We start from the raw sequence: 14,003 nt of genomic DNA, 5'->3' as shown, positions 1-14,003 counted from the left end.
AAAGTCCGACATCTCGAGGGGAAGGGGAAACCTAAAGGAAACTCGGCTTAGTTTACTCCCCCCTCCACCCCAACATCAGATTTCCAAGCCAACCTCAGGCTTGGGGCGATGCGGGAAGGAACCGGCGGTACTGCCTTCACCCCGGGGAGGGGAGGGGGCTCCCCCCGCACCAACAAAACCTGTGCCCCCCTTCCCCGTGCGCGTTCCTCAGGGCTGGGGAGGAGGGGGCGACCTGCGGGGTCGGGGCTGGGGCAGAGCCTCCCCGGAGCGCAGGAGAGCCCAGGCCGGGCTAGAGGCGGTGGGGGCAGAGATCCCCCTCCTCCAGGATGTCCACCTCGTCCTCGGGGTCCTGGAGCAGGAAAGGGCCGGGAGGACCCTTGCGGGGCTCGGCGCCGGCCGGCTCGGGCAGCTCGGGCTCGGGGGAGCTCGGCTCCCGGCTCTCCTCGCCGCCCGCCTGCTTCGGGTCGTCCTGGGTTTTCCTCAGCTGCTTTTTGTGCTTCATGCGGCGGTTCTGGAACCAGGTTTTCACCTGGGGAGAGCGGGGAAAGAAGGAGAAGGGAGGGGGAGGGAAAAAAGTAATAAAAATGAAAGGGAGAAGGATGTCGGAGGGGATGTGGTGATGCAGGATGGAATTTGGGGATGCTGGAGGGGGTATCGGGGATTCCGGATGGATGGGATGTGGGGATGCTCAGTGTGATACAGGGGATGCTGGACGGGATTAGGGGTGGGCACAGGTGCCAGAGCCCTTCCCGGCAGGGTGATGCCTGTCCCCACCACCCCGTACCTGGGTCTCGGAGAGGCTGAGGGCCGTGGCCAGCTCCACCCGCTCGGGCGTGGAGAGGTACCGCTGGATCTCAAACCTCTTCTCCAGCCCGGAGAGCTGCGAGTCGGAGAACACGGTGCGGGCTTTGCGGCGCCGGCAGTGCTTCCCGGGCAGCTCGGCGTGAGCGTGGTGCTGGAAAAGGGCTGGCACCGGCATTCCTGGGGGGACACACGGCGGAGACCCCGGGTTGCGGTCGGGAAGGGACCCGGGGCCGGGAGGAACCCGCAGAGAGGCTGCGGCGGCTCGGGGTGGGATCTCCCCCTGCCTCTTTTAAATTTTTGTTGGTTTTTTCGTTTATTTCGTTTCTGAGGTCGATTTATTCGTTTGATTTGGGGGATCCTGTTGGCTTTTCCAAGCGCTTCGAGCTCACCCAGGGAAGGCGAAGGCAGCGCGGGCAGTGCCCGCAGCGCTGCCACCGGAGGGGAGTCGAGACTGCGCCCTCCCGGCAACGAAACCACAACGAAACGGGCATGGAAAAACACAAGGGAGCCCTGGAAAAAGCTGGGAGGAGGAGAGCGGTCCTCCGCGGCACCGCTGGTGCACATTTTGGGCTGCCCAGTGGGAAACTTTTGAGGTTTTCTTCTTCCAGAGCAAGGAACGGGCCCGGGGAAGAGCAGACAGAGCTCCGGGATGCGGGAGAGGAGCGGCAGAGCCCCGGTGGTGGGAAAGCGAAGCCCGGTTGGACAGCGCAAGGAAAAAGAGAGGCTATCGGTCCCAAAATAAAAGTGATTCTAAAAAAATAAAATTAAAGGCACAGAGAGGGAAAGCCTCAAGATTTCGGGCAGCCGAGTGAAGGATGAGCCGCAGCGCGGTCGGCTGCTCTCCCTTCTCCCCACTAACGAAGCGGTGCTGCCCGGGGCTCCCCGGCGCTCCTGCCCCGGGGGATGCAGCCAGCGCGTCGGTGAGGGGTGTAGGAAGATGCCCACCCACCCCGGAGGGGCTCGTCTTTCACTCTTGACCCCACCCGAGTCCCCACCTCACCATCCCAAACTCCCCGCGTCCCTCCCGCGCTTACCCGAGGTGGTGAGGAAATAGGGGTGGTGGTGGTGATGCTCCGGCTTGTGCAGGGCAGGGTGCGGGTGAGGCGCCAGCAGGGTCGGCGTTGGCATCAGGGGGTACCCATAGTCCAAGAGGGGCACGCGGGAGGCCAAGGAGCCCGGGAAGTGCTCGGGGGGCACCTCCCGCAGGGGTTTGGGCTTGTGCAGCAGGATGTCCTCGATGAAGAAGGAGGTGGGCCTGGGCGCCGACACGGGGTGCACGGGCGACGTGAAGTTGAGGTTCATGTCGCTTGTGTCCCCCTCGGGCAGCGCGGAAGGGAACGAGCCGGGCTGAGCTGCCGGAGGAGGGGGAGAGGGGGGCGGGCGGCTGCACCCCCGGGGGCGGAAAAGGGAATAAACAAAAATAACGACGACAAAAATAAATAAACAACAGTTTTTAAAAAGAGACGGAGTAAAAATAAATAACGATAATAATTGTAAAAAAAATTTAAAATAAAATAAATAAAATATCCCCCGGCCAGAAATAACCTGGCGGAGCCGGGGGAGGCGAGGCGGGCGGGTCGGGGATGCGCGGGGCGCTGCGCGCCTTTGAGACGCGGTGGGAAGGGGGCTGCGCGGCGAGCCAATGGCGAGCAGGGGGGGGACGGGCCTGCCGGGCCACCCAAACCACCCCGGGGGCGAGGAGCCGCTTTGGAGCAGCTCCGGTGCCTCGCAGCACCCCCCGCAGCATCATCCGCACCCCGCAGCGCACCAGCCCGCTCGGCCCCCTCGGAGCGTTTTCCCAAATCTCAGTGTTATCTCCTTTCCGCCCCCCCCTTATTTTTAAAAAGAGAAAACTTCGGGGAAAATAAATTAGCGGTTCAAACCGCTCCTAAAGCTCCCCTGACCTGTCCCCGCGCACGCAGGTTCTCCCTTCCCGCTCAGCTTCTCACCCCGTTGGGGTTTTGTTCCCGTCCCTTCCCCGCTCTCTGTTGAGCCACGACTTTTTTTGGGGGTTCTTTCCTCTGTTTGTCTTTTTTTTTTTTTTTTTTTTTTTCCCTCTAATCTGTAACATTCATTTCCCCGGAGTCAATTTGCTAAAATGAGGGTGATACACCACATCATAGCCGAGGTAATTTCGGTTCGCATCTCGGAAAATTGCTCTAATTATTGATGTTAAACTCAGGGAAATTAAAAGAAGGCGCTTCTCCTTCATCTCCTGATTTTAAGCTCTAATTTGTTGAAATCGAGTTGTCATCACAATTCCAATCACTACCGTTAATAGTAAAAGTGTTCTAATAGAGCCAGAATTCGCACAACCCATGCTATTAGATAATTAAGAAAGATGTTAGAAAGGCAAGTGCTAATCCTTGGGCACACGGACAGCGCTTCCATCTGATCCAGCAGGTAGAACAAATTAATTACCCGAATCAATTAGTCCTAAAAGTACAGTTCTCTGGGAAGTGTAAGCCATGTCTTCCATATGGATGAGCTGGTAAACGGTAAATAGATGAGGAAAAAGCTTTAAAAGAATAGAAATGGCAACCGTCGGGCTTTAATGAATGTGCCACGCCGTCGATTCTCCGCCACCGCCGGGCACGGACACGCGGGGGTGGGATGAAGATGTGGCTCCTGCAGCAGTGCCAAAACTCGGGGGGGAGCAGAGAGCTCCCCATCCCACCGGGAAAACCCACGCGGGCGTTTTTCACCCTGTGTGTGTTAGAGCCACACACACCCCTTGTTTTACCCCTGTAGTGTCCACGTGCAGGCAGTCAGCACTCACTTAAACAACATATATACGTATTTAATATATATTTTTAAATTTCTTTTACTTATTATATTTATATATTGTATTATATTCTCATATTGTATATTTTGTATATTTATATATTACTGTATATTCTTATATTGTGTATTTTTGTATATCTATATATTTATGCCAATCATTATATTTATATTATATATTATATTGTATTCTTGTATATATTATAGATAGATATATAGATATATAGGTATATAGATATATAGATATACAGGTATATAGATATAAAGATATATAGGTATATAGGTATATAGATATATAGGTATATAGATATATAGGTATATAGATATATAGATATATAGATATATAGATATATAGATGTATAGGTATATAGGTATTTAGATACATAGATATATAGGTATATAGGTATTTAGATACATAGATATATAGATATATAGATATAAACTCTTGCCTGCAGAGTGTGGATGCAGGTGCACTAATTCAGAGAAGCAGAAGCAGCCCCTCAGAACTGGGGGAAAAATCTCTCCCCTCCCTGTGCTGTCCACAAAACTCCCTCTTTTTCTCTGGGAAGAATAAATAAATAAATTGATAGACGTATGAACAGATAAATAAATAGATAAATGTAACAAATCTGTCGTGGTGTCCCCTCCTCAAATGCCCATTTCAGCATCACCCCGGGGTTTTGGCTGGGGGTTTAAAAACATGCCAACAACTTTCTCTGAGGAGCAAATGAGTAAATGAATTAACAGTGATTAAAAGGGTCTAAAGCCCAACATGGAGTGTATAAGCTGCTTGACTGGCCATTTCATCAGCTGAGATTTCTTCTCTGGGAGGGCTGGGGCTTTACTCAGCCCATAAATATATTTATTTAAAGCAGATCTGAAAGATTAAATTTGTGTTGCTTCAGCCAGATTGGGTGGCAGCTCTGGGACTCAGGCAAGAGCTTCTTGCCTGAAACCACACTGAGAGGGGCCGCTTTTTGGGGTCCCTCTTTGTTTAGGGTACAGAGAAATAAAGGAGGGGGGGGGTTGGGGTCTTTTGATGTTTTCTTGCAACAACAGCAGCAAAACCCATCCCCAAACCAGGCAGTGGCACTTCAGGTGCTGGTGCCAGTTCAGGGGCAAGAAGCAGAGGTGATAACCCCCATCTGTGGAGAAGGGAAAGGCTCCAGGAAGGAGGGACCTCTGCCCTGCAGCCCTCACACCCAGGGATGTTTTAAATTTAACATTTCATGGCTTTTTGGGACAGAAATGGGGTGCCAGGGGCTTCCCACCCTCTTTGCCCCAGAAGTCTCTAACCTCTTCTCCTTTTGCCCCTCTCCTGCAGGTCCCTGGGCTGGGGGGGACCAGCAGGATGGATCTCACCCAGGGACCCCCAAACGTGCCCTCCCCAAGGAGCAGCCCCCAGATGCCAGGCTGGCCTTTTTAGCTGGCCAGACATGCCCACAGCAGGTATTCCTGGGGGTTTTTGCAAGCACACATCATCCCTTTTTGCTGCCAACCTCCTGGGTGAGCAGGGCAGGGGCTCCTGGTGAGGGGCTCTGACAGCTTTTCACCAAATTCAGCAGCAGCTGCCCCAAAGCTGGGCAGAAGCTGAGGTTCTGCTGGGCTGAGGGACACATCTAAGAGGGAAAACAAGAGGGCAAGGCAGGGAGAAGCTGCAGGTTTGGCTGTTTTACTCCCTCTGTGTTTCCCTCCCCGTTTAGGAGGAGCAGAATTGCCCCTTGAAGCTGCACTTTTACACCGTGGGGGGCTGGACCCCCAAACCTCATGGTTGATACCTAACCCAGGCAGCCACACTGCTGTGGAGTTTGTTTGTTGTTTCTTCAATAGAATAAAATGATTCTTACAGGCTCAAAGAGCTTTATTAACTTTTACAAACACATCCTCCCCGTGTATGTACACACCTCTCCCTTTCATGATTTAATAACACACATGACACGTGTGCTTTGCTTAGATAAACCCCAGCCATCATTACTTGCACGCTTCAGATCATTTCAAGGTATCACAGGGAGAATTTTGCCCAGGAAAACAGAAATTTATTTGACTCAAAACCTCGGGGGTCATTTAAAAGGCCGGTGCAGCCACGCTGATGTTGGCAGCTTTGTTTCAGTGTGCTGCATTAGGGATAAGTTTGGTGCAGTTTAAAAATACATGCACTTACCTTCCTGTGGCTCTTGAAGAGGTGAGGTAGCTCGGGAGCCCGGCCTTTTCATGCCTTTCAAGACAAATCCACTCCAAAAGGAAGGGTTAAATTAAAACCAGACAGCCCTGATATGCTCGAAATGGGAGCCTGGCTGCAGGAAAGAGGTCTGAAGAGCTCAGGTTGAGTAGCCACACACGTAACATAGAGAGAGGTCTTTTGAACACAAAGCATGGCTTAATGGAGAATGTTCCATCCTGGTGCTTCAGGCAAAAACCACTTCCCACCCTGCAGGAGCAGGTGCCCCTGACCCGTGGTGCTGCTGGGGAGAGGCAAAAACACTCCTGTCTTGCTCCAGCCCCTCTGCCCTTCCACACCCCACCTACCTGTGCCTACACCTGGCACCCAACCCTGCTTCCCACCACCCTGCAGGCTGTGGAAAACCCATCCAGGAGCAGGGATGCTGTGATTTTATAAAATTCAGCTCAGCTGGCACGAGATAAAGGCAGTGGTGGGAACCCCCTGAGCACCAGCTTGGGTCTGCACCAGAGGCTTCTCCTGGCATGTCAGCATTGCCACAGAGAATCAGGAGCTGGGCTCTCTGTGGGTCCAGCTTGGAATATTCGGTGATTCCATGGATATTTTAGTGTTGGAAACCCTCTGCTGTGCCTTGGCACCAGCCCAAGGAGGGTGTGGTGGATGGGCTTTGAGGTGAAGTGCTGCCTGAAACCACAGGGCCTGGGAGGTTGTCCCAGGGCTGAGAGAGGGTGGGAGGGGAAAGGAGCATCAAAGAGGGGTTTAACTCCTAACCAGGAGAAGATTCGGAGTTTTCCAAGAGTCAGAACTCCCCCTTGGCTTTTGCTGCCTCAGAAATGTGTCATCCCATGGCCCTGTCCTTCATCTGTGCTGAGAGGAAGAGGAGGCAGAGTGAGAAACAGAGAAGAAATCAGCCTGTTATTTTATCCCCTGACAAGAAACACTCAGGTCAAAAGCTGGGTCTGTGTTATTCCCACAGAATCACTGAATCTCCCCATGAACAGCACAATAATTTCAGGGCTGTAGTTCCAGGTGAAAAGCACAGGGGATGGAAGGGTGGCTGATGCCACATTAAGAAGGTGTTGAGACAGGAAGGCATTTTTGAGGTTTGTATCACTACCAATAACTGCAAGAATCTCAGGGATAAAAGGAGGTATGGCATCACTGAGGGGCAAAATGAAATTTAAAGTGTAAAACCAGACTGCAGCTTCCTTCCACACCTCCCAAACCCAACTGTGTGTGCACGAGCTCGGGGGTTCTATTCCTAGATCCAGAATTTTATCTCTGTGCCAAAAATTGGCCTCATTAGCTGGAAATCCTGAGCATTTTCTGAAGGCAGGGAACTTGCAGAAAGAGAATGAAAGTGTTAGCATTGGCAGGTTTGGTCTAAACACTTCCATAAAATAGTGATTCTTATTAACCAAGACCTTTTTAATTCTCTAACATTTGTTTTCAACTTCAGCAGGGTCATCTGGACTGTTCCAAAACACAGCAAGATTATTCCTTCTTCTTTGTTTCTTTCTTTTTTTCTTTTTTTTTTGTTGTTTTTTTTTTTGGGGGGGGGGGGGGGTGGGATGAGCCAGAAATTGGGAGGGAGGCTTAGAAGTTTCCCTGGGACCTGCTTTCAATTAGTCTCCTCTTCATTTGGTTGCATCTCAATTCCTCCTCGTGGTGTGACCAACCCATGGGCACTGCTGGCTCCCTCGAGGCCGAGGTGATTATTTCACCCAACGCCATCTGTACTTTGGGATCTGGGCTAATCCTCTGCTCTCTAAAAAAATCCATTCTTGCTCCTCCAGTCCCCGCTTTGTTGTTGCCTTTAGCACATTAATGCTCACTGGTGCTCTTTCATTCCAGCTGTGTAACAAGCATCTGCACAACCCAACATTTTGAGTCACTTTTCTGCATTAATGGCTCGGGACCTCCCTTGTTTCCCCAATTTCGTGATGTCTGAACCGTGTACGTCCTTGCTTTTAACCTCTGGGGCAGGATAATCCTCCTTTTCCCTTTCTTATCCACTCAACCTTGATTTTATTCCCATTGTCTCCCTACTTTTCTTCGTGGTTTTCCTCGTGAAAACCTCATATCCCTTTTCCACTTGGAGAAACACTGAATATACAACCCCCAAGCGTGAGCTCAGGCTGGAGTGAGTGAGAAGTAACTTAAATAAAAACCAGCAGAGCACAGAAACCAAAATGACTCAAATACTTTGATTTTCTTTCCAATTCCACTCTTCGCTTTCCAACCTTAAAGTGTCTCGTTTTGAAGCCTTAAAACCAAAAAGCAGACAACTGATGATGCACTCTGAGGTCAGAGGGAGCTGTTATGACCATCCAGGCTGACCTCCTGTATCAGACACGGAGAAAACATCCAACCTTGGCAGCCTGTGGAACAAAAACCCCACTTTTCTAAGTCTTTAAATTTATAGTTTGAATCACAGTGTATGCAGAGGAAATAAGTGTTTATAAACAGGGTGAAGGAGCAGCTTTCTCTCACCCCCAGATCTCTATCAAGGCCCTCAGGTCCATGTTTATATTTTATATTTTGAGCAGCTCCCCTGAAAATTATCTCCAAACCACACTCAGCCCCTGTAAACACGATTCAGCCTCCAGTTAAAAGGTCAATTCTACTGGAAAGAGGATTTTATAAATCAGTTAGGGCTGGTTTTTCCTCCTGCTTTAAACACACAAATGGTTGTATCACCTGATGCACACAAATGTCACGACTCAGGTGTGTGTGTCACAGGGATGGGCCCAAACCCAGGCACTTTGTGCAAAGAAAAGGAATTGTCCTTGGTTGAAAGACAATTAAACCTTTTCCCTTTCATGTTTACTCCAAACAGATTGCAAAACTAGTTGGACCTAGTTTACAAAAAAAAAAGGAAAAAGATAACCTTTTTTGATGATCAAAGGCAGAGATTGGTTCCATTACTTGCATTAGTCAGAGTTGCCTGTGCTGTGGCCTTCAGAATAAAGGCAGAAATGTACTTTAGAAAGATCTGAGTAACACACTTTACTCGAAACATTTTTGTATTATATGGCTTCTTGACTGTTTCAGCTTACTCTGTATCTGTGCACTTTATTTTAAGCACTCCAGAAGTGGATGACAGGTCTGGGAGGGGAGGGAGGAAAAGAAAAAGAAAAATAAGGACAGAATCCAGTCAGCATCTCGCAAATGCATCTTCAAGTAACGCTTTAAAACTGGAAATTACCTTCTGAAATGGGATTTTGTCCCTTTCCAAGGGTGAGGTATTCAAATGGAAGGGAATATTGCTTAATGTTCAGAACACTCCCTCACATTTGTCAGTATAATTTTTAAAGGGAAGCATTAAAATGCTCTAAGTCATCTGAAACAAGTGGTGATGCAGGTGGGTTACAAATCAGTGAGGTAACATTTCCATGATTTGGCCATGCTTAAAAAATAAACCCCATTTATTTAGTTCTGCAATGTTTGATTCAACCCAGCTATTCCTTGCTCTTTCTGATATTTTATTTTAACATGATTTCCTGCTCAAACAAAAGTGAGCCTTGTACATCCCTCTCCAACTCTCCTTTTCCCCCTTACCGTGGTTTTAACAGAGCAATCAAATCCAGTCAAATTAGTTGGACAATTAGCAGCCTCAAACATACATTTTGCCCCAAATATTTCATAATTAAGTGGCTGGAGAGAAGGCAGCAACTCATTGTTTCAGTGTGAGCCTGAAAATCACTGTGGTGACTTTGGCATTTGTTTTTTAGACCAGAAAGGTGATGGAAAACTGCCCAGACTTAAAAACACTCTGATTTCTTGCTGAGGAAACACACAAATTTGATATTTTTAGGTGTTGATTTAGCTTCTACCCATCTGTTATTTTTAACAATGAGTTATGGGGCTTCTTAGTCCATAAATTCATTTTCTGCTCTTCAAACAGAGAAACACTCAATTCAATGTAATCACCAGGTTCACCAGTGCAAAGAAAATCTTAGTTTTCTGCCCAAATTTTGGGTGGTTTTTTGACTTTGAGGGGGATCAAGACTTGGAATTCAGCAGCCCAAAGGAGTCTTGCCAAAGGAGTTTGCCATTTGTTGTGGTAGGTGGAAAATTAAACCTGCAAGTCCAACAGGTCAAGTAAAATAAGCTTGGAGAGAGTGGGAAACAAACAGATCATAGAAAATGTCCTCAAAATAGGGGGGATTTTAGAATTTTATAAGCCTGTGCGTTTTCCTATATAAGAGAGGTGTCTATAATATATATAGAACATAAATAATAATCATAAAATCACATAAAATGTGTGTGTCTGCTTGTTGGTGCATTTCTGCCCAGCCGAGATCAGTCCTTGAGCCTCCAAATAAGTACAAAAAGAAAAAAAAAAAAAGAGAATTTTCCAGTTTGTATCCTCTGGCAAATGCAACACACATTAAATTCATTTAGCCTAGTGCATTTTTAATAGGCATTATTCATCTATTACCTTAATGAGCTTGTGGTGAAAGCATATTGCCTCCCAATTTTAACAAAAGCAGTCTAATACTGCTGCAGCTTTTTCCCCTTTTGCCTTCTAAGGCAGCAACACGGAGGGGGGAAGAAAAAAAGCCATAGAGACAGATAAGGTTTTTATTCTGTGTCACAACACTACATTAAGAATAAAACCTTCCACTTAAACACTTAAATGAAAACATCGAGAAACTAATTTACCATTTGTAACCACATGATTTAAGTAGGAGCAGCTTTAATTTTCTTCCCATTTTCCTCATATTCAATGTGAGCCCACATTAGATTTCACTGGCTCAAATCACAACACTTAAAGCCACTTTCATTTTCTTTTTGATTAAATAATTGAAATTCTTGTCACTGCCTGCACTTTACTAGCACACAAATTTTCTGTGTAAAGATAAATACTCTTTTTTTTTTTTCTCCTCTCACTGGTTGTAGGGTTTGGGGGTTGTTTTGTTTTGGTTTTTTTGGCTTTTTTTTTTTTTTCCAGTTTAATCTTAAAAGCAGGCAAGGTTTAGTTTATTGATGGCTCCATAAAATGGATCACTACTCCATTCACCTATTTCGTGGAATTACACCGCTCCCATTAAGTGATTGTTTGGAGAAATTATGGAAAGCCATCTTGGCTAATTTAGCTGTCATAGTCAGGAGGTTATTGCCATCCAACCCTAAAAGGACAGGAAACCTGGTTCCTCCTGTGCTGCTCCCTTTCCACACACACACACATCCACCAATTCCTGGAGCCGGGATTTTTAGGGAAGGGTTTGCTTCACAAGTTTGATTAACTAATTTTATTAACTAATTTTATTAACTAATAAGTTGCTCCCACCAGATTCAGGACTCTTCCCCTGGATGTGCAGCATCCCTGGGCACTGCTGGGGTGGGAGGGAAAGATCCCAGAATTCCACAAATTCTGAGATCTCTTTTCAGTTTTGGGCTGTGGAGGGACTGACCCTGCACGGGATGTTTGGGTCTGCTCAGGGATGGGTTAACTCTGGGTAACAGGGTTTAATTTTGGGCTTCAGGTTCTCATATTTATATTTATTTATATATATAACATATATATTTATACATATTATCTATAGTCTGTGCTTCAATTCCTTATATATATGATGCATTTATATATATTATATACAGTCTGTGCTTCAGTTCCTTACATAGGAAGCATATATATATATATATGTATAATGTATATATTGTATATAGTCTTTGGGCTTCAGTTCCTTATATATCAAGCATTTGAATATATTTTTATATATTATATATAGTCTGGGCTTCAGTTCCTTATATATCAAGCATTTATATATATTTTATATATACATATATATAAATTCATATATATATTCAGTTCTTCATATAGAAGTTCTATATATAGAAGTTCTTTATATAGAAGCATATATATATATATATATATAAAATGTAAGTATTATATATAGTCTCTGTGCTTCAGTTCCTTATATATCGAGCATATATATTTTTTCATACATTATATAGTCTGTGCTTCAATTCCTTATATATGAAGCATTTATATATATTTTTATATATTATCTATAGTCTGTGCCTCAGTTCCTTATATATATGATGCATTTATACATATTATATACAGTCTGGGCTTCAGTTCCTTACATGGGAAATGTATATATGTGTATATATTGTATATAGTCTTTGGGCTTCATTTCCTTATATATCAAGCATTTCTATATATTTTTACATATTATATACAGTCTGGGCTTCAGTTCCTTATATATGAAGCATTTTTATATATATATATAGTATGGGCTTCAGTTCTTTATATAGAAGCATATATATATATATATATAAAATGTAAGTATTATATATAGTCTCTGTGCTTCAGTTCCTTATATATGAAGCATACATATATTTTCATACATTATATAAAGTCTGTGGCTTCAATTCCTTGTATATGAAGCATTTATATATATTTATATATATTATCTATAGTCTGTGCTTCAGTTCCTTGTAATAAAGCATTTTTATAGATTTATATATATTATCTATAGTCTGTGCTTCCATCCCTTGCATATGAAGCACTTATATATATATTTATATACATTATCTGTAGTCTGTGCTTCAGTTCCTCTGGGAGTTTGGGTTTGGTGCTGCTCATCTCATCCCCCCACCAAAGCACTGACGGCCTTGAGGTTTGTGCAGAGTTCTTTGAGAAGAGTTTGTGACCTTCAAAAGGTGTTTCCAGGTTTTTTCTAAGTGTATCTGCTGAGCTCTTGGAAGGTGTTGCCCTTGGATCCCAGGCTGGCCAAGCTCATCTCAATCACCATCAGCAAAAACAATAATTTAATTTTCATGTAAGAGGACTCCATTCCACACAGTTGAGAAGCCTTCCTGACAGTGTTGACTGTGCATTTTCTGATTTAAAAAAAAACTAAATAAATAAATCTACAAACAAACCCAAACTCCCAGAGGAAAATCAGCCACGTGAGCCGGGGCCAGAAGTTAAGGACCTTTCTGTGAACAAAGCAGTGCACCAGGTCAGCCCAGGCTTTCTGTGCTGAAAGGAGCTCCAAGGAGCAGAGGGAAACCCATCTTTGTGGCTGCCCCATCCCTTCCCCTCTAACCATTCAGCCCAGAGCAGCACATTGTGAGCACAGAATAACTGGGCACGTCAGCCTCAATTAGGCAACTGCTAATAAAGCAGATGCTGCTATTGTGGGCACCAAGGGTGGGTGCAGGAAGGCCCCCAGCACAGCCCAGGCTGAGCAGATATGATGCTAATTGAACTCTTGCTGGCAATTTTTCACCCCTAAATGAACAAGAAAGAGAGGAACCTTGGAGTCTCATCTGTTCAGGGAAATGTTTTCAAGGCCGGCAAAATGAGCAACTTAATCCACGGGGGATGTTTGGCAGGAGGGGCTCCTCAGCAGAAAGCAACACCCCAAAACCCTGAGAGGGTGAGGGTGGGTTGTGCCCTGTTCCCTCCACAGCAGCAGGGCTCAGGGACTTGGGTATTTTGTTTAATCTTAAGGAAACTGAGGGTTTCTGCAGTTTTTCCTTGCCCAGAGGCTGGAGATCCAACGTGAGGCAGCAGGAAGGTTTTCCAGGCTGCTTCCAAGGCAGCTTCAAGGAGGCTCTGACAGCACAAATGTCTCAAAGAAGGACTTAATTAGCCCCTGGGCACCTGAATTTAAACCTACTCTTCTCCTGTCCCTTTACTGCTAAACCCACCTCTAGAACCTGCCTCTTAAACCTGCCCCTTCTTCCCCTCTTTCCTTTTAAGGGTGTTGGGAAGAGGGAAGCTCAGCTCCAAGGCTTTGGTGTTTAAACCCACTCAGATGTCCCTGATACAGCCAAGCAGCTGGAGGTACCAGCAGGCAGGAAATTTGGGGGGCTCTGGGACCCCCTTGGCACTGCTCAGCACCCCCTCACCCCAAAAAAAGACCAGAGAGACCTTTCCAGGAAGGTGTTGGTGCCAGTTTGCAAGTTAAGCCTGACTAAAGCGAAGCTGAGGACTCCCAGACTAGGACTAGAACCTAAATTCCAGGGTTAAACCTGCTGGGGGATTATTTTTTTGGCTGAGAGACTCGTTTTTTATCACTCCTGGCACAAAAGAGTTGATTTCTCCCCCTTATTGTTATCAATGAATAATTAAGTCTCTCCTAGTAACCCCGCGCTGAGACCGCCTTTTAAATTAAAATATTTTCCATTTGATTTTTGTTTGCTGCTCATTGAAAATTGGGAAAAATAGGCTAATTACAGCTATCCTAATTAAGCTCCTGCAATAACCCATAATTATGCC

At 45.9% G+C, this 14,003-nt stretch overlaps 1 protein-coding gene across 1 annotated transcript; it reads right to left on the bottom strand.

The window, feature by feature from the left end:
- Positions 1–289: 289 nt before the first annotated feature.
- Positions 290–2,180, bottom strand: BSX (brain specific homeobox). The gene is made up of 3 exons (XM_051812290.1): positions 1,839–2,180; positions 785–981; positions 290–529 (listed from the first exon to the last, which is right to left on the bottom strand). Exons 1-3 carry the CDS (start codon positions 2,104–2,106, stop codon positions 290–292), a joined length of 705 nt encoding a protein of 234 aa, XP_051668250.1. The 5' UTR covers positions 2,107–2,180.
- Between the last annotated feature and the right edge of the window lie 11,823 nt (positions 2,181–14,003).

This window comes from Manacus candei, unplaced genomic scaffold (assembly GCF_025592945.1).
Source record: "Manacus candei isolate 608988 ecotype Guabito, Panama unplaced genomic scaffold, ASM2559294v1 h1tg000086l, whole genome shotgun sequence".
Classification (NCBI taxonomy): domain Eukaryota; kingdom Metazoa; phylum Chordata; class Aves; order Passeriformes; family Pipridae; genus Manacus; species Manacus candei.
The sequence above is the reverse complement of the archived record's forward strand: the minus strand, read 5'-3'. Positions and strand labels throughout refer to the sequence as shown.

Excerpts from the sequence above, each read along its gene's own strand:
- BSX (XM_051812290.1), bottom strand. The coding sequence starts at position 2,106 with ATGAACCTCAACTTCACGTCGCCCGTGCACCCCGTGTCGGCGCCCAGG. Across the intron at positions 982-1,838 it reads CTATTTCCTCACCACCTCGG|GAATGCCGGTGCCAGCCCTT; the intron begins GTAAGCGCGGGA and ends GTGTCCCCCCAG. Across the intron at positions 530-784 it reads TCAGCCTCTCCGAGACCCAG|GTGAAAACCTGGTTCCAGAA; the intron begins GTACGGGGTGGT and ends CGCTCTCCCCAG.